We start from the raw sequence: 21,656 nt of genomic DNA on the forward strand, positions 1-21,656 counted from the left end.
TTGGACAGCTTTATTGAATGTATAGAGGATGTAGAGGAAATAATTTGAACAGAATGTTGATGGGAGATATGTTTTCAGATCGAGCAGCGCCACCAATTATAGCAGGCCGGAAAAGACCAGCGGATACGCCATTGTCAGCAGAGTCAGTTTTAGCAGCCAAGGTTTGTAATCTTTGGCATAAGAAATTAGTTTTAAGAAATGAGACTGAGGGCTTGAAATCTCTTTTTGTTCTACTCTAGCAAAGCAAAGAAGTCAGATTTATCACAGATACCTTATGCGTTAGCTGTTTAAGCGTAACATTCCCTGTTAGTTTTACATTTAAATTAATATTGTTTTTTGTACTAATGTGCAATAGGCGTACTAAATGAATGTAAGTTATTCATTTCTACATCAGTTCACTATAGCAAAACCATGTGTAATAAAGAAAATTATTTAACAAGAAAGATCCATCAAACTTTAAAAATAAACAACTTCTGTCATTGACATTTGAGAGGATACTTAGCTACAAATGGGTTTCTTTAATAGTTGGTGGTCAGATCAGATAAGATAGTATCTTAATAAATAAAAGAAGTGATCAGCCTCCACCACTATAGTTTAATTTATTCAGTTCATAATTAATTTTTGTGGAATATTCTCCATCATCACAGTTGTGTAAATAATCATAAAACTATTGATATGAATATAATAGAGGGAAACATTCCACGTGGGAAAAATATATTTAAAAACAAAGATGCTGTAACTTACCAAACGAAAGCGTTGGTATGTTGGTAGAGACACTATCAACATACCAACACTTTCGTTTGGTAAGTTACAGCATCTTTGTTTTTAAATATAATCATAAAACTATTTACACAAGGCTGAAGAAAAGTCAATCCTCAGGGAAATAACTATTTTTATACCTCTCAGCAAAATTCTCAGATGATTTGACCACCCAAACCCAAGCATGCCATACTTACGTACTGTTCATGCTGTCTAATGCTGTGTGAATGACAGACGAGTTTCCTAGTAGCGAATGTTCAACTAGTCAAAAATATGATGATGTGGCGTCATCTTTGGCTGCACATTTTACTGCAGGGAGTTGCTACAGTTATTTCTTTGGTGATCAGTCTTAAGAGAGTAGCTTAACTATTTGCAGGACTGTATCGAATGGAAGATAATGTTCCAAAACTAGCTGTGACTTGAATAAATTAAACTACAGTGGCAGAGGGTGATCGTCCTTTTCTTATATTCTTGTTGCCATGGACCATCATGGTCCCACTTTTAAAAGATAGACAAGTTTATAAGTAAGCTTAGTTTTTCATGACTCTCATTAATTAGAGGTCTTTATTGATCTCAGTCTTTCTTGGATGCACATTTGACACCCTTGGTCAGCGCTGTACCAGAAAAGGTGAGGGTGTGGAGTGACACATTTTATAGATAGATGCAGCGGCAAGTAAGATAGGGTTGGACGTTTTAGCTGTTAGTGACATTCGGGTGAGAAAGACGAGGAAGTGGGAGAATACAAGGTTTACCTGTCAGGAGTCAAAGCAGGAATAGCAAAATGGGGTGTAGGGCTTTACATCAGGAAAGAAATGGAATCCAGCGTAGTTGCAGTAAGATACGTAAATGAACGACTGATGTGGATAGATTTGACAGTGTCTAGCAAGAAAATTAGGATTGTGTCAGTATATTCGCATTGTGAAGGGACAGATCAAGATAAGATGGCTAGTTTTTATGACGCATTCAGTGACATAGTTGTTAGAGTAAAGGACAAGGACAATGTTCTGCTCATGGGTGATTTTAATGCCAGGATTGGAAATCAAACAGAAGGGTATGAAAAGGTTATGGGTAAATTTGGAGAGGATATGGAGGCCAACAGGAACGGGAAACAACCCTTGGATTTCTGTGCCAGTATGGACTTAGTAATCACAAACTCCTTTTTAAAATAAGAACATTCACTGGTATACTTGGGAAGGCAGGGGAACCAGATCGGTCATTGGCTATATAATAACAGATCAGGAATTCAGGAAGGCTGTGAGGGACACACGTGTATTCAGGGGATTCTTTGATGACACTGATCAGTATTTAATCTGCAGTGAAATTGGTATTGTGAGGCCGAAAATGCAGCAGGTCAGGTCCATATGTAGGAGGATAAGAGTGGAGAAACTTCAGGATAAGGAAATCAGGCACAAGTACATAACAGTGATCTCAGAAAGGTACCAATTAGTTGAATGTAGGCAATTACAGTCATTGGAAAAGGAATGGACAAGGTACAGAGACACAGTACTAGAAGTGGCTAAAGAATGTCTTGGAACAGTAGTGTGTAAAGGTAGGATGAAGCAAACAGCTTGGTGGAATGACACAGTCAAGGCAGCCTGTAAAAGGAAAAAGATGGCGTATCAAAAATGGCTGCATACTAGAACTCAGGTAGACAGAGAAAGGTATGTTGAAGAAAGAAACAAAGCCAAACAGATAATTGCAGCATCCAAGAAGAAATCTTGGGAAGACTTTGGAAACAGGTTGGAGACTTTGGGTCAAGCTGCTGGAAAACCATTCTGGAGTGTAATTAGCAATCTTCGAAAGAGAGGTAAGAAGGAAATGACAAGTATTATGGACAGGTCAGGAAATCCTGTTGATGCCTTGGGCAGATGGAGGGAATATTTTGAAGAGTTGCTCAATGTAGTTGAAAATACGATGAGTAATGTTTCAGATTTCGATGTACAATGGGATAGGAATGATGATGGAAATAGGATCACATTTGAGGAAGTGGAGAAAATGGTCAATATATTGCAGTGCAATAAAGTGGCTGGGGTGGCTGAAATTAAGTCGGAACTCATCAAATACAGTGGAATGTCAGGTCTTAAATGGCTACACAGGATAATTGAAATGGCGTGGGAGTTGGGACAAGTTCCATCAGACTGGACGAAAGCAGTAATCACACCAATCTTTAAACATGGAAACAGAAAAGATTGTAACAACTACAGAGGTATCTCTTTAATCAGCGTTGTGGGTAAAATCTTCTCAGGTTGTGGGTAAAATCTTCTCAGGTATTGTTGAAAGGAAAGTGCGAGTATTAGTTGAAGACAAACTGGATGAAAATCAGTGTGGTTTTAGGCCTCTTAGAGGTTGTCAGGACCAGATCTTTAGCTTACAGCAAATAATGGAGGAGTGTTATGAGTGAAACAAGGAATTGTATCTAGGCTTTATAGATCTAGAAAAGGCATATGACCGGGTTCCTAGAAGGAAGTTATTGTCTGTTCTACGAGATTATGGAATAGGAGGCAAACTTTTGCAAGCAATTAAAGGTCTTTACATAGATAGTCAGGCAGCAGTTAGAGTTGACAGTAAATTGAGTTCATGGTTCAGAGTAGTTTCAGGGGTAAGACAAGGCTGCAACCTGTCTCCACTGTTGTTCATATTATTTATGGATCATATGTTGAAAACAATAAACTGGCTGGGTGAGATTAAGATATGTGAACACAAAACAAGCAGTCTCGCATATGCAGATGACTTAGTTGCGATGGCAGATTCGATTGAAAGTTTGCAAAGTAATATTTCAGAGCTAGATCAGAAATGTAAGGACTATGGTATGAAGATTAACATCTCCAAAACGAAAGTAATGGCAGTGGGGAAGAGATATAAACGGATTGAGTGCCAAACAGGAGGAACAAAGTTAGAACAGGTGGACGGTTTCAAGTACTTAGGATGCATATTCTCACAGGATGGCAACATAGTGAAAGAACTGGAAGCGAGGTGTAGCAAAGCTAATGCAGTGAGCACTTAGCTACGATCTACTCTCTTCTGCAAGAAGGAAGTTAGTACCAAGACTAAGTTATCTGTGCACCGTTAAATCTTTCGACCAACTTTGTTGTATGAAAGCGAAAGCTGGGTGGATTCAGGTTACCTTATCAATAAGGTTGAGGTTACAGATATGAAAGTAACTAGGATGATTGCAGGTACTAGTAGATGGGAACAATGGCAGGAGGGTGTCTACAATGAGGAAATCAAAGAAAAACTGGGAATGAACTCTATAGATGTAGCAGTCAGGGCGAACAGGCTTAGATGGTGGGGTCATGTTACACGCATGGGAGAAGCAAGGTTACCCAAGAGACTCATGGGTTCAGCAGTAGAGGGTAGGAGGAGTCGGGGTAGACCAAGGAGAAGATTCCTGGATTCGGTTAAGAATGATTTTGAAGTGATAGGCTTAACATCAGAAGAGGCATCAATGTTAGCACTGAATAGGGGATCATGGAGGAATTTTATAAGGGGGACTATGCTCCAGACTGAACGCTGAAAGGCATAATCAGTCTTAAATGATGATGATGATGATGCAGTTATCCAGTTCTTGAAAGTTGTTGGCGATTCGGAAAAAGTTGATACATGACATTACAGAAACACATATATAATCAATTGTCAAAACAAGAACAACTGATTTGAAGGCTATTGGAAATTACCAGTGAAAGGGATTTGAGTGTCAGAAGGGGAGGATATCAGTCTGAAAGATGAATGTATGTTAGAGAATACAACAGGAGGGAGGCCAAGAAAACAAGAATGTAAACAGATAAAAAGAAGCAAAAAAGCTGCAGAAGGTGACTGAAAATAGAACGCATATAGGACGTGACGCGGAACAAAAGGAAAAAGAAGGAAAAAAAGGAAAGATACTGGGAAGAGTAATAAAAAAAGAAGATAGTCACTTTTAACTAATATGAACTTGTCTTCTTGTTGATCATGATCAGTTTTGTCAAGATGATGATCTTTGGTGGTGATTGTTGATTTGATTTGCCTGGATCATATCTTTTCTCATGTGTCCACTACTATTGTAACAGAATTGTTTGTGTTTGCTCATGTGGTTGTCCATTTGATAGAACTTCGATCCTGCCATATTCAGTCCAAACTTATAAACTCAGTGAGGTGTTCATATTCCTATTAAATGAATTGCCAGGGCTAACATGCTACTCAGTGACCTTCCCTTTTGGGGCGCACCAGCACTATTTATAACATTATTCCAGATTTTAGTGTTTTGATTCTGTAATTGTCCTTAGCATTATTCCAGATTCTAGTGTTTTGATTCTGTAGTAGTCTTCACCCATGAATGACTTGCATACTGTCTGTTCACCAAGTATATTATAAATTCTGTAAATACTTTCTCTGCAGTATCTGATACAAGATTGTTTGCAATTTTTTGTCTGGCTCTATTGGCTTGGCACAGCCTTTTATTGTATTTCATTCCCCAGTCTAGACTGTCAAAAGTATTCCTTACATTAAATCATACTAACAGTAATAATAAAGTTTTCAGAATGCGGAAGGTACTGATACTGTCTCGAGTTGGAACAAACGTGCCTTCTGGATAAGCCTGCTCTCTTCTTGGTAGATGCACTGGCTCCAAAACTGGCTGAAAGATGTCAGTTCTGCTAATAGTCTATAGCAATATTGTGGTTGACACCAGAGGTAGATTTAAAACAGTTTAATTACACTCTAATCTGTATATTGAGCAAGCAGTAAAGGAAACAAAGAAAAATTCGGAGTAGGTATTGAAATCCATGGAGAAGAAATAAAAACTTTGTGGTTCGCTGATGACATTGTAATTCTGTCAGAGACAGCAAAGGACTTGGAAGAGCAGTTGAATGGAATGGACAGTGTCTTGAAAGGAGGATATAAGATGAACATCAACAAAAGCAAAACAAGGATAATGGAATGTAGTCTAATTAAGTCGGGTGATGCTGAGGGAATTAGATTAGGAAATGAGGCACTTAAAGTAGTAAAGGAGTTTTGCTATTTGGGGAGCAAAATAACTGATGATGGTCGAAGTAGAGAGGATATAAAATGTAGGCTGGCAATGGCAAGGAAAGCGTTTCTGAAGAAGAGAAATTTGTTAACATCCTGTATTGATTTAAGTGTCAGGAAGTCATTTCTGAAAGTATTCGTATGGAGTGTAGCCATGTATGGAAGTGAAACATGGACGATAACTAGTTTGGACAAGAAGAGAATAGAGGCTTTCGAAATGTGGTGCTACAGAAGAATGCTGAAGATTAGATGGGTAGATCACATAACTAATGAGGAAGTATTGAATAGGATTGGGGAGAAGAGAAGTTTGTGGCACAACTTGACCAGAAGAAGGGATCGGTTGGTAGGACATGTTCTGAGGCATCAAGGGATCACCAATTTAGTATTGGAGGGCAGCGTGGAGGGTAAAAATCGTAGAGGGAGACCAAGAGATGAATACACTAAGCAGATTCAGAAGGATGTAGGTTGCAGTAGGTACTGGGAGATGAAAAAGCTTGCACAGGATAGAGTAGCATGGAGAGCTGCATCAAACCAGTCTCAGGACTGAAGACCACAACAACAACAACAATTACACTCTTGGTGTAAAGTATTCACTGATATTGCCAGTTTCGTGTCACACATATAGTTCGAATTAAATGAAAGCAGATTGTTACCTACTACACTAGTTCGTAGAATGTTAAATTGTCCTAGTGTAGTAATCACGCAACACAGTCCAGTGGTTCAGAATGATTCACATATGTGGCAAAAATTTATCTGTCATCATACATATTTAAGGAACCTGAAACAATTAAGATAGTGCACAAAAATAATCAGTAAGTCTGTCAACACTGCCCTGCTAACTAGTCATTGTTCATAGGAGTCAGTAATCAGTGTGTTCTTCTAAAAAGTTCTCACTCAAAACTAATTAGTAATTACTGTCATAGAAGTCATGAGTTAAACCCATGAGTGAAGAAAATGAACTGTACACAATATATGTGGATATTTCGGAATGTTAGTTATATGATCACGACACTTGCACACGACAACAGACTGCCTGGCCTCTTATGTACTAGGTCTATGTACAGTTTCGCCTATGAACAATATGTTTCCACTACTCACTATTAATGGCAGCCTTATTAAATTATTTGATGACCCTCAAAGCATTGGACTTTCTAATCAATGAATCAAATTAACAATCATAATTTGTAGTTCAAGTTACCAGTGGTCTAAAGCTTTAATGTTAATTAATTTAGAAGATAATTAGTTTCAGACAGTTTGAGATGTGTTACGGAAAAGTTGGAGATATTTACTTTCAAATAATAGGCATTAAAATGCCACAATATGTTTCCTACCACTCAGTAAATATGTAAAGTTGTACTGTATGAACTTTTTCAGTTAACAATGTTTCATAATTAACAAAGTGTCTGTGTCAACTAATTGATCACTGCATCTATATTAGCAAGTAGTGTGAAATGAGAAATGAAATTCAATGGGACTAATTTTATTTATGACCCTGAAATTACTACTCACTCACTGTATGCAAGGTAAATATCGTAGTTCAGGAAAAAATTTAGTTAATCTTGGGAGACCATAAAAACAACATATAAGATTGGATACTCAACTTGCTTTATCTCAATGTCTGCAAAGTAACGTGAAGATGGAAATTCAGAGTATGCTTAAAGAAACCTGGAGATAAACCTCTGCATGGTAAATAACCAAACTGCCCGGAGAACTTAGACATTGACAGAAGCCAGGTGGATGTGTAGCTTAGGAGAGGAAGAATGAGAACAGAGTCAGAAGCTGTAATAATATTTACCCAAGATCCAATTTTCAGAACATAGAATTATGGAAAAGTTATAATGAAAATGCCCATCCAAGGCAATAGATGTTGATTTTGTTGAGTACACTCTTAGACCATATGTAATGACCATATCGCCCTGTTTCCCATTCATAGAATATAGCATTCTAAGATACCCTCATGTTGCAAGTTTTTGGTCGTGCCTGCAAAGCAGGATGACCTTGCCACCACCTTGGCTATTTTTCATAACTCATTACTTTTGATTGGCAACTAAATCAACATTAACACTACTTTTTTTGTAACCTGCACTCATGTAAGGTGGTTAGCCATGTTTGACCTTTTTTGAAAAATTAACTGGACAGTCTTACTTCATCTGAAGCATTTAGTATACAGTCTGGGGGGTCGTTGTGAAACAGTGTTATGCACTTCACTTTTTACGTTCATCTGTAATTCTACTAAAGTGCAGCAACAGCATTCAATTCTAGACCAAGATCAGTGCTGACATCTTGTGAATAATCCTCCTGAAAAACAAGTTTACTACTTGCTGTAAATTGTTGCCTTGTCCTAAAGGGATAGATTTAGAAGTAAGCTTGTTCATTCAACTTTGAAAAGTTGCTGAATTTATCATTTCATGAATGTGATTAATGTTTGTTATATCAAACTGAAAATGACAGACCATGAATTACTTCTTATTCAAGTATTACTTAAGAAACTTGTAAATGAAACTGAAGTTAGTACTAGTCCTTAGGCATGGGTTACTTTAATCTTGGAACTTTGAACAAATGTGTTTAAACCAATGAAAGTCAAGCAAAAACTGAAGCAGTGTGACCCATCAGAGTTGTGCGATGCCTTTTCTTACATTAATATACACCAATGACATTGCTTTCAGTGCTTCAACTTTCCAACCAGAAGTTATTAACTTATAGTCCATATTTTATGGACTATAAGATGTGCCTTAATTTTTAAGTAGTTTTTAAAAATTACCTTTTTTACCTTTCTTATTATTAGATTGCAAAGCCAGACTAAAAAGAATTGTATTTTATAAAACCAAACTGACCTTTAAAATCCCTGACAATCATCATCTGCTTCTTCTTCTTCTTCTTCTTCTTCTTCTTCACCTTCACCTTCATTGTCCTCACTGTCGTAATCATATACAAAATGGTCTTCACTGCCATTGAGAGAGTTACTTATGCCACACTTCTTGAAAGATTTAACAGTAATGTCTTTGTAACTTTAGACCATTTCTGTTTTGTCCACTGACACACTTGTTTGATTTTAGGTCTTTTTAAAGCTCCTTTCAGCATGAATTCATGTTGGGTTTCATTCATCATCCATTTGTTCCATTCCTCTCTCATATACACTCTGAAATGGTTTATTTATGTCAAGAGGTTGCAATTGTGAAGTATATCCTCCTGGGGAATAATGTTGAGCTCTGTATTTCCATGTCTTGATTTCTCTTTCTCAGAATTTTTCAAATGACAACTGAACTGATCTAGCACAAGAAGAGAACTCTTCTTCAATAAAGAATGTTTCCTACTCTCCCACACTGTGATAAACCATAATTTGATACCAGCCTCGTCCATCCAATCCTTGTCATGTACATGAACGATAACACCTCGCAGTATTTCAGAAGCTTTTGGCATTGTTTTGCACTTGAAAATGGTCACTGTATTAAGTTTAGTGCTGTCAGCACAGCATGACAAACATGTCCATTTATTTTTGTAGTTACAGTTTTGGCACATTCCATAGCAACTGTTATGTTACTTGGCACATGAAATGTCAGAAAAGTTTTTCCCATATTCACTGCTTTGCTCAATACCACACTGGTTCTCTTCCCCCGCCCCCCCCCCCCCCCCCCCCAAATGTTGAATAATAAAGTGCTGGAAAGATAATATTTTGATTCACGTGCTAAGTCCAATATGTGTCATAATCGTGTTGCACCAACCAACTCCACTCTTAAAAGTCTGTTAAGTTTCACTGTAGCATTAGTTTACAAACACATATTTGAATCATTTTTTGCACTAATTCCAATGCCACTTTGTCAGTGTCCTTGAATCCATTTCAATACATCATCTGTTAGTTTTGGCCATTTTGCGTTCAGTCCTCTATTTGCACATTTAGTCTTTCTCATTTTTTACATTTCTTCTTTACTAGCCCACCAATCGTGAATGGTTTTTTCTGTTGGTGGAGGGCCGAAATGCTGCTCACCTGCTCGGTAGTCCATGTTGTTCTGCATAAGCTATTAATTTCAATTTATAGTCCACATCATATGAATACCTTTTTTTTTTCCATTACGAAACTAGCTACTAACAAAAACATTGTACTGTTACTGATAACACAAATCACTTCCAATTCAAGTTCACTGGCACTGTAGACTGCAGTGACACATCGTAGGTTGGACAGTGTTCTGATGGCGGGACAGGAGGGAGACAGTCTCAGTAAGCTTGTGAATCCCTACAACTGACGTTCGTTGCATTGGTGCACTGCTGTTGCCAGCTGAATTCAGTATTGCCAGATGGAGATGTGTTTCCTACAACATTGAATATATGGCCATTATTAAGACCGGTGGGAATTTTTAATCAAACACTGGACATTTTTATATTAATTTTGAGTTTTAAGACACACCTAAAGTTTGGAGTAAATTTTTTGAAGAAAAATGTGCATCTTATAGTTTGTAAAATATGGTAATCAAAGTGAAATAGATACTTGATAAGAAATGGCAATACCAGTTGTAGATCGCTGCCAGTGTATTAATTCAACAGCACTTTCATGTTAACGTGAGTCTGGCTCTCCTATACACAATACTAAAGAATAAAATGTCAGTAGTTTGCCTTGTCAGATACAGTGCAGGTGAGGATGTGGTGGTAAGATACTCTTGCATATTCTTCATGTCTCTAATAAATTGTACAGACTTCAGTACCATAATTTCTAGCTTTAAGTGACATATTTGACGTAATATGGTGTAGTACTTGCGACAGCTAATAATGCCTGAATAAACCTTGCACGCGCAGCATCGGTATAGTAGATGATGACTTTCAAATGTAGACATGCTAGTTGTTACTTGTTGCAATCAGTTGTAACAAAGTCAGCATAAATATTCAATGTCTTGCAGAGCACACCACAACATGACCTCCCACGTTAACTGCCAGCAAGCTACTTTCTACAATCCAGTCTGTTTGTTGTATACTTGTTATTACAGAGGAGGCCTTCCCAAACGGAAAATGACAAAGCATACCTGCCACCTTATCTTGATACCGCCCACTAGGTCAGCCTACTGTGCATTTCCCCTTGAAGAAAAGTTTATTAGAAAACGGAATGACAAAGCGAGAGGCTTGGCTGTCCTCAGGCATAATAGCTGCCACAGTTCTTTTGCAGAATACTATACACTAATAATAATAATATGGGATATATATTCCATGAGACAAAGGGGAAATCTGGGAAAAACTGGGCAATTTTTTCATCTAGGAAAAAACTGGGGAAAACATGGGAATTTTGCCTGGTAATAACTGATACTCTAACAAAGAATCTTACTGCAGCTCACTACTACAAAATAATACTGCAGCAATAAAATATAGACAAGAGAATAACACAAAGATAAAACTTAAGTTGCATAGAAAATGCACCTTTTACGGCAACGAAATGCATTGCACACACTAGTGTCTGCTGACAGCATTATGTGTCAAAGCCTTTAGGACAAAAACTGTGCAATACTTGTTAACAGCAAACTGCTTGTGATGAGCGTGACATCACAAACTGTTTACATTTCTAATAGTTCATAGGAAAATATTGTGAACGGTAGTTTGAGAAGCATTGCTTTCAAAGTTAATTCCTTTTTAGGCAAGAAGAACTGTGTCACATGTGGAAATGTGCGATAAATTTCTTAAATCATGTAGCATTCGTTCAAACTTTACCCTTTGAGGACCAGCCACTTAGAAAAATTTTGGGCCCAGAAGACTGGCCATTTATGCCATTATTTAAAATTTTACTGGTACATTTGTGTTTGATATATCTTGAAGGGTAACACACACTGGAAGAGACCAGGCATCAAGATTAGTTTTTCTTATTTATTTTAGTTGTTCCGTAGATTACAAATTATGCAGTAACAATGGCAAAAAGTATAATTATCCTTCAAAAAAGTATGCAAGATGAGGTCTTCAGCAATTTCACATGTAATTTACTTTACTATGAAAAAATCGAAGAGCCCAACAGAACAATTATCCAGCCAGATAACCCACGAAATTTTCAGTGCACAGCAGTGAAATCTATAATTGTGCTTGTCAGAAATATTCATCTGGTGCAATTTAAGCTGTGCTCTCAGGATCCTGCCTAACCATATCTCGGAAAGAACAGCAAAAATATTTGGACAGCCAATATTGTATGTAAAAGCTTAGCTTTTCTTGAAGCTGTACTGTGTGTATATAAATTTAAACCATTAACTTTTCTTATTTGTGTGTTGACGCTACTTAACGGTGATGTTGCTATAGGCTGGTGAGATTATATGACATAAGCTATGAGTGGCTGACAAAAGCACATCACAGTATCGATTTCATTGCTTCAAAAACTACCATGCTGTATTTTGTGGAATTCAGATTTATACTTTCATAATTCAAAACTAAGCAGTGTACCTGTTGCCACATGTCAAAGATCTTTACAAAATGTGTTGGTTTTTGCTGGGTTTTATTTCCTAAAGTGCCGGGAAATTATACACTGGTGTATAAAACCTTTAATATTAAAAAGATATACAAGTTTTACTCCTCCAATGGAAAGTATACTGTCACTTAACGTGGAAAAAAAGTGTACTTTCACTCGGTAGTGTATTTCCACTTGGGAAAAACAGTGCTTTTAACCAGCAAATCTGGGAAAAATCCAGGATTTTTGTCTTGCCCATGTTTACACCCATTAATAATAGTGATAATAATAATAATAATAATAATAATAATAATTAGTTATAAAACCCATAGAATGAGCTCAGGCCATGTACATTCTGTGTTCATTTATATACTTAAGGCTAGAATAATAGATAAATATAGAATATCAGATCATCTTATAGTTTCAAAAGGTGTTGATTACATCACTCTAAATGAGCATAGTTAAATATTCATAAATCAATCAAATCATATTTTTATAACATTTGACAAGTGTTGTGAAGTAACACTGTTCCATTTCACATGGATCAAATTACATCAGGCTATCCTGTATTGCCATAGAATGAATACCTCAAAAGAAACAATAATATATGCTCATAGCTGTACTCACAAATAAGCAGAGCTCTGCAAGTTCCACACCTTTAGAACTAACAGTATGACCTTTCACTAAAAGTGATCACAATAGCTGGATGTAACACTGTCCTGACAGCCAAAAAATGCATACCAATCAAACAGTTGCAGCTAACAAGCCAGACATTTTATGCCAGCCAGATAGAAGATTGTCTCTCTTAATTGATTTATCAGTCCCATGACATGGGGACATTAATCATCAAGTGACTCAGAAAAAACTGAAATACAAGGGTCTGATAATTGAGGTCAGTTGAATGTGGAATGTAAAAACTGATGTCGTTCGAGTCATCATTGGTACCCTGGGGTCGATACCACATAACCTGAAGAGCATTCTGTCTAGAATCCCAGGGCATTCTAAACACAGTGAAGTACAAGCTATAGTACTGTTTGGAACTGCTCATGTCGTGTGTAAAGTACTGGAGAACATGTTAAGTCAACAGGGCTACTCATGGAAGCTGCACGTAACCCTGAGTAGACTTGACTATATCCAACAGTGTATTCCATATTGTGAAAAATAAAACTGATGATGATGTGCGCGAAAATTTAATAATCGGCTTCCCTGCCAAGGCCATCATTTCCCATCTCAGTTTGAGACATAGTCCCTGCAACTTCAGGTTCCAGTTGCTCCCCACATGACTGTCTGAAGCCCAGTACTTTGCTTTCTCAGTGTTGATACTCCATTGGAATAATCCCATTGAAAAATTACTGTTGTGCACGTACTAATGAGGAGAAAATCATTAGTGCTTCTGTCAAATCACCCCAACACAGCATTACAATGAAAGAGGTCACCTGTGAGAATATGCACATTATTTAACTGTTGACATGTATCTTCATTGTTTGCACAAAAATATATGTAATAACAGACACATTTTAAAAAATCATGTGGAAATTACCCCTATTGTTTCCTTTCTTTGAGGTATCAACTTCCTATTCATGATGTCTGTTTTCTTTCTTCCACATCTTAAACATGGATGATTGGATAACCTCACTTGTAGCATTGTATTAATCGAAAAGTCATATTGTGCAGAGTACTTTTGCTTCGAAACTTTACACAATAAATACTTTGTTGGATAATGTAGTATTTTTAAGCTCTCTAGTGCAAATTTTCTTATGTAGCTTTTTAAGTATTAACAAATGTAAAACTTTGGAATCAAATGGAAAAGGACAATTTTTATGTTTATTGCTATTTAATTCTAGTTGCAAAATCTGTCTACAGGTGGCCGCACTTTCTAAACAAGGAAGCAGCAAGAAAGCAACTTCTAGGAGAGAAGAGTTGTTGAAGCAACTAAAAGCAGTTGAAGATGCTATTGCAAGGAAAAGATCAAAGATCTAAGTTTTTAACAATCACACATAAGCTCATTGTGTTTTGTAACAGTAAATAAATATTCCATGTGTCTCAGTGGACAAAGTTCCCTGAAGTACTATTAAGTTTTTTTAATCAGACTGCTGAAAAATACACTGCTAACTTTGTTCATTGCAGATTTCCAGTGATTACCACTAAATACTTAATTGCAGTGAATGACAAAGGCAGTGAAATTCGTATAAACAAAAATTCAGAGTATGTAATACTCATAATTATTAAGAGAAAGCTGTCTGGTGCCAATACATTATTATGGGAGCATTAATACCCACAGTTTAAATCAAAATGTCAAATTTGCACATTTCTGTCTGTATCAAAAATGATTTTATTGAGAGATTACTTTTTTAACTTTCCGTCTTGTGTTTTAAATGTGTCTAAAATGTACATTATAATACATAAAGTCTCCTTTGTTGAAGTTTAAATTATTTCTACTCATATTTCATGCAAAGTGTAAATATACATAAGTACAGTAATTATAGTTCATTTTGTACGCATCTTATGATAAATACATGTACTATTGAGACATAGTAATGCCTTATGTGTTGTAGTTTAATTTGTGTAAAAGTTTTTGAATAAAAGGCAACAGTAATTGTTGAATTTGAGTACACTGGCTTACAGTAGTTATGATACAATTGAAAAACATTATAGAGAGGATGAACTGCTAAGTGTGAAGCAGATGAGCTCTTAAGTTCAACTATTATGATTGAAAGTAGTGATGCTAAACAAATTATGGAACGAGTAATGTAATTCTTATCCATATAACAGAGTTGTTGACGGACACACAAAGAAGAATAAACACTAGAATGACTGTTTCACTCTTTAGCTGTGTGTGCACCATTTTGGAACTTACTTGGAGGTTGCAGCAGTGTTGTGACCATGAAGCTGGGAAGAAGTAGACCTTAATCCACAAACAAATCCAAGAAAAAGTAGGATAAAGGTACTGGTGGAAACAAATCTATTGTGGTGGGTTGTGACTCTTACCTGGATAAGAGCATTTCCAGAGAAAGATGATGCTGTTAGTTCAAGTCTCAGTCAGTGCACAGTTTCATTCTGCCTGCCTGTTTCAAGATTAAAATTGTTGCTAAGCTTCCTGACAATTACCTTTCTCAGAGAGAACTTATAAAACCACACACATACAAATGCATCAATTCATTGTCCCAGCACTGAAGCCTAACTGCCCAGCAGCAAAGCCGCTATATTTGAAAAAACTGTGTGGTGTTCCCTGTAGTATTTATGAATGTATACGTTTATGCTGATTAAGAATATTGATATCTTCTAACTCTGAACATCTGCTTCTTGATTTATTGTTTAGATAAAACTGTATAGGTTAAATAAGTTGTGGACTTTGCAACAGAACAGTCCTGTAACTTGTAGCCTGTCCTCAGTGGCACCAGCCTTGATCACTACAAAGCTGAAAATATAATTGTGTGTGGGATGGTGTTTGTTCATTGATGTACACGACACCATATTTACAATTATATTAACACACATTAATTCCTTGCAAAGTTTAGGTATTAATTATGGTGACCAGTTTTTACGCTACGAACAATCATTCTATAGGTCAACATGCACAATTACAGTGGTGAAGTTTTCAATAGTGGTACAGACTAAACAGTTCACATTTATCCGAAAACAATACCATTCTCATTTAGCAGGCCCTTTAGCAATGTGCAAAGACAATTACACTTTGGTGAGTCAGCAATGATAAGTACGAGGGTTGTTTGAAAAGTTCTCGGAAGGGGATAGAAAAAACTTTTCAATGTAGTCTCCTTGTAGATTAATGCACTTGGTGCAACAATGTACCAGTGCCTTGATTCCACGTCGAAAAAGAGTTTCCTCCAGACCTGCAAAGTAGTTGTCAACTCCAGTTATCAGTTCTTTGTTAGAAGTGAATCTTTGTACACCAAGAAAAATTTTCAGTTTTGGGAAGAGATGAAAGTCTGACGGAGCCATATCAGGTGAATAAGGCTCATGTGGCAACAATTCATACCTTAGTTCATGTAATTTTAGCATGGCGACGACACGTGTGTGGGCACGCATTGTCTTGTTGGAAGATGACTTTCTTCCTGTCTAAACCTGGCCCTTTTTTTTTTTTTGCATACACTGATGCCATGACCATTCCCGCCGAAGGAATTGTCTTGTCTTTTTTTGCAGCGGAGAATCAGCATGTGTCCACTGTTTTGTCCCTGGGGTAGAGTGGTGCACCCATGTTTCATCTGTGGTCACAAACCAGAGCAAAAGATCTTGTTCATTTCTCCTAAAACTGGCCAAGCATTTTTCCGATATATCCATTCTCATGCATTTTTGATCCAGCATCAAGAGTCATGGCACCCATCTTGTAGATAATTTTTTCATTTCAAATTCTTCAGTTAAAATGTGATATACCCTTTCAGATGATATCTGACAAGTGTGAGCAATTTCACGCACTTTCAGTCAGCGATCCTCCATGACCATTTTGTGCACTTTTGCAATGGTTTTCATAGTAGTGACACAGCTTAGCTGGCCACTGCTCAGATCATCATCTAAGCTCTCCCAACCAAATTTAAATTCATTTGTCCACTTGGCAGCAGTTGAATATGAAGGAGCACAGTCTCCAAGTGTATTCTGGAAATTGGTATGAATGTCCTTTGCTTTCATACCTTTCTGTACAAAGTACTTAATCACTGCTCAAATCTCGTCCCCCCCCCCCCTTCCCCCCCTCCCTCTCCTCCCCCCGTCTTCGCAAATCACTACATGGGAACAACAACAGTGCCATGCCACCTCCACAGCTCTCTTCCAAGAGCATTGATGTGGCACATGCTTACAGGCAACAGTCCAATGAATATCACATGAACAACTCGTAGTGCTAGCACTGACCTCTCGTGGTGGTTCCGAGAACGTTTCAAACCACCCTCATGCTATGAGCTGTTGATAACAGTGCTGCTCAGTTCAAACATTCATTACCTTAGAGTGCATAATTCACTTTTAAGAAACTAAACATTAAATTTCTTAAGTTTTCAGTTGCTGATGCGTGTATTTTCATTTATATAATGTACATAACTGTGGTGTGAGCTGACATAGATCTTACTCGTTTACTTGGGGACTGACTAGTCTGGCGAGATGTCCAAGTGCTTAGAGACAGACCTAAGAACAAGCAGTTATTCTGAAAACGACATTATGCTTTGAAATACGGCTAGATTGAAATTTACTGTTTTTGATGACCTACAAGAATACGTAAAATGTTGTTCGTTACAGACAGACACTATTTTTCTTCTGCATTGTGATTCCCCTCATTTATGTGAATAGATGCCACATTGCATCTTAAAGTGAATAACATGAAATTATTAATTAATCAGAGGAAACTCCAGTTTGGAATACCAACAATATTAGAAAAAGGATAAATTGCTACTCACCATGAAGATGACTCATTAAGTTGCAGACAGCCACAACGAAAAGACTGTTATACGTTATAGCTTTTAGCCAAAGCCATTTTCTGCAAAGTTAATGCATACACATTACACAAGCGAGCACATATTACTGCTACCACCGGCAGCTCTAACTGGCAGGACTGATCGGAGCTGCTGGTCATGAGTTCATGAGGTGTGCTTGCTTGTGTGAATGTGTGTGCATTAACTTTGCTGAAAAAGACTTTGGCCAAAAGCTATAATATGTAACACTCTTTTCACTGTGTTTGTCTGAAATTGTTAATTAGTGAGTTAATCAATCAATACTGTATGTCAGACCGAAGTCTATAATCTATCAGTGGTTTTGATGAAATCTGCAATGAGGAAATGGTACTGGTGCAAAAATTTAAGTTTTAACTATTTCAGAATATAATTAGCTTTAGGTAATTTAAAATAATTTACAGACAAGTGGAACTGCTTAACTCTGAAATGATGTTAGGTCACCTTCCTGAAATCTACTGATTAATTCACAAAGCTTTACATGAGTTGAATGATAGTGCTAACTTCAGTTAACTGTAACTTTTAATTAATAGTGCCACATTGAAAATTAAATACACAAATGGAATTGGAATACTTCAAAGGAGAACCTGGATAATAAATTTCAGAGAAATTTCGTGTAAGCAAAAACTTGAGATTTCCAAGCATGTGTCACATATCAACAAGTAAACAGATTGGAAGTAAGATAAAAATAAGCCAAAAAATTGCTTATTTTTGGGAGAAGAAAAACAACAATAGAAAGAGCCCACCTGCTTTGTCACTACTTCTCTGCTGATTGTTCTTGTGATGGAATCTGGAAACTTTGATACTGTTGCAATTTTCTACTAAATAATAGAAAGTACTAATCCAAAAAATCTATATTGCATCTTCCATAACAAATTTTGGATATAAGGGAACATTGTATATACATTTATAGTGCGCTTACATTCAACATTACTTTGTATGAACCCTATCTGAGAGCAGTGAATGGTGGTTCTGTACAATTTGACAGATAGTGAGATTCTTGGTTTTTTGTGTTGTCGTCTTCAAGGTCACAGTAAGCTCTGTATTCAAGGAAACGCCCCACTTCTCCAAGCAGGGATGCCACAGCATGTAATGACAGCTGTACCAGTAGGTACTGCAACAGGCAGTAAACTGCCATCGCCACCTTAAATACATGTGGCATCCATCCGTACCAATTTACTTGTACAAACAAAAACAAAAACTTCCAAACTGTTTGCGATTCTTAACTGCATGAATAATGAAAATACTTACAGCTGTTATCATCATTAATCGGTTAGGTAGCCGTTGGTTAACACATTGCTTTACTATATTTTTGACACCACATATCCCCACTTATAGACAAATGATGTGACCATTGCTACATTACATAAATAAATAAATATTATTGTGTTGTCATGCCGAACTAGAATCCAAAATAACAAATTTCTGTTATGTATCTGTTAAGCTGCATTAATCAAGTTACTCAAATCTTTCTATAAAGTAGCCAATCGTGTACAAGGAGTGTTCAATAAGTAGTGCAACACTTTTTTTTCCTGCCCAATTTTGGTTGAAAAAATGTGGAATTTGTTGTGATACATCTTGGAATATTCCCGCTTCAGCTCCTATAGTTTCATGAAGTTCTGACAGGTGACAGCGCTGTACATAGCCTTCAAAATGGCATCTGTAACCGAGGTGCATTTCAAACAGAGAGCTGTCATTAAGTTTGTTTTGGCAGAAAACCAGAGCACTGCAGATGTCCATAGGTGCTTGCAGAATGTCTACAGAGACCTGGCAGTGTAAAAAGCCACAGTGAGTAATTGAGCAAGGCGTCGATCATCATCACAACAGAGTTGCGAAAACGACCGATCTCCTGTGTGCTGGCCACCCGCGCACAGCTGTGACTCCTGCTATGTTGAAATGTGCGGGTACTCTCATTCAAGATGCCCCTTGCTGCGTAACTGGATGTTTCAGTTGGTAGTGCTGACACACTCCTTCAGCAGTTGCCTGGTGGGTTCCTCGCCACCAAAAGACCACCATGAAGAGCAATGAAGGACCATGTGGTCAAAATTCCTTGGGCATTATGAGTCCGATCATGACCATTTTTTGTCAAACATCATCACAGGTGATGAAACGTGTTCATCACTTCTAACCAGAAACAATGCAGGAGTCCATGGACTGGCAACATACCACCTCTCCTCCAAAGAAAAAGTTCAAAGCCGCATCCTCGCCCAGTAGTCATGGTGACAATCTTTCTGTTTTCATGTCCTCCCTCGTGGTGGAACAATCAACTTGGAAGTGTATTGTGCTATCCTCAGGAAACTGAAGAAACAACGAACGTGTTTCTCAACTCAAAAGCGCAAATGAACTTCTCCTTCTCCATGACAATACAAGGCCTCGCAAAAGTCTGTGCACCTGAGAGGCACTCACAAAACTTCCACACTACAGCCTGGATCTCACACTTTCTGACATCCATCTCTTTGGCCCAATGAAGCATGCACTCCATGGGAGTCAATACGTGGATGATGAGGAGGTTACTGATGCAGCAAGACATTGGCTCCGATGTGGACCAGTAGAGTGGTATTATGCTGGCATACAGGCCCTCCCAGTAAGGTGATATGAGGCTATTGCATCGAACAGAGATCGTGTTAAAAAATGGGAGTTTGTACCCAAAAGAATGGGGTATGATATAGTGTATTGGAAACCTGAACAAAAGCAATATGCTTTCACGGAAAAAAAATGTTGCATTACTTATTGAACAGCCCTTGTAATGCAACTTGACATTCATTAAGTGAGCTACAGTCATCAGCTGTCTTAACTATAGTGTATTTATACATTGTCTTAATTTTTCTGTACCTATGGACAATCCGCAAATAGGGCAGATAAACCAGCTGCACCTCTAGCTTAGTTTCAAATTCTACAGTTAATTGAGGCAAAGTAACCACCTGTACGTGTATGCAATGGGAATCAAATCAGAACCATTTTATGTTGTCCAATGATGCCCAGAAGATACTTGTGTATTGCTATATCTCTGATTTCAGTAAATGCATAAGGGGAGGTTCTCCACAATGGAACTATTGAATGCAGATAGAGGAAGGATAGACATGCTACGGCCATGAGTGTTGGATGGTGTGGCTCGCCTCGGTACTGTCCAAAAGGCAACAGGCAGGTAACGTAACAGGCATAAACCACTGCTGCATGAGAATGGCCAGCAAGCTGCTTCCCAGGGCTGGTGGCCTGGTAAGGTGGCAGCTCCAGCTCCCATGATTTAAGGGCAGACTGCCCCATCACGGAGTCAATCTGTGGTCCATGAACAACATTCGGATGGTGCCTTAAGCCCCACAGCCCCGTGGTTGTAGAGCTGGGATACTAACACAAGTGACTTTAGTACAAAATGGCTAGGTATTTATACACTTTTGGGCTGCGCTTGCTTGGGCTTTGCTATGCCTTTCGGCACATCAGTTACTTTTCAGCTTAACTCACAGTTGCAGTTTGCTCTATTGTCCACAAGGTTCTGGGAATCCAGTCAACCAGGATTTTAACAGTAGCTGGGTTGTAACTTCAACTTGTGTTTTGCTTCTTCTACATGAAAACAGGGGATAAGTTTAGCAGAGTAGGTGTTGCTTCAGTACCTGCTACAATTATGGTCAGTGTTGTTTCGTGCCTCTTTTTTGCAATCTCTCTCTGTTTTCTGACCCAGCAGTAACTTCACAGTGTAGGAGTTCTTACCTTCTCTCACTACCCTGTTTGGGCAAACAGTAACCTCACCTCTGTAATGCTTCTGCAACTTTACTTCTCCCATTTCCACATGCCTGCTCTTGTTCTCTGCAATCAACAACTGCTGCACTTTTACCCCAACAAATCTCTTCACCATTCCCCACTTAATGGGATACGTGTGGACTACATAACATTGGTACTGTGACTGCCTCCCTGATATGGGAAAGGAAAATGAAATGTTCACCTTTGCTCCATCAGTCCTTGTTTTACCCTTGTTAGGTTTTATTTCTGGTTGTAGCTCTTTTTGCACGTTTTGTAGCCCCCCTGGGTACTGATCTGGTGAT

General features: G+C 37.8%; 1 protein-coding gene across 6 annotated transcripts in view; it reads left to right on the forward strand.

Annotated features, from left to right (window-relative positions):
• Positions 1-14,709, forward strand: part of LOC124787661 (zinc finger CCCH domain-containing protein 18-like) — a 141,736-nt gene extending 127,027 nt beyond the window's left edge. For 2 of the 6 annotated variants that reach the window (XM_047254465.1, XM_047254469.1), the window contains 2 exons: positions 79-161; positions 14,033-14,709. In XM_047254465.1, coding sequence (XP_047110421.1) covers positions 79-161; positions 14,033-14,149 — 200 coding nt within the window. In that variant the 3' untranslated portion in view covers positions 14,150-14,709. The remainder of the gene's footprint in view (positions 1-78; positions 162-14,032) is intronic. The other 4 variants (XM_047254464.1, XM_047254466.1, XM_047254467.1 and 1 more) reach the window with 3 other exon arrangements.
• Positions 14,710-21,656: the final 6,947 nt, after the last annotated feature.

Source organism: Schistocerca piceifrons, chromosome 3 (assembly GCF_021461385.2).
Source record: "Schistocerca piceifrons isolate TAMUIC-IGC-003096 chromosome 3, iqSchPice1.1, whole genome shotgun sequence".
In the NCBI taxonomy this organism is placed as follows: domain Eukaryota; kingdom Metazoa; phylum Arthropoda; class Insecta; order Orthoptera; family Acrididae; genus Schistocerca; species Schistocerca piceifrons.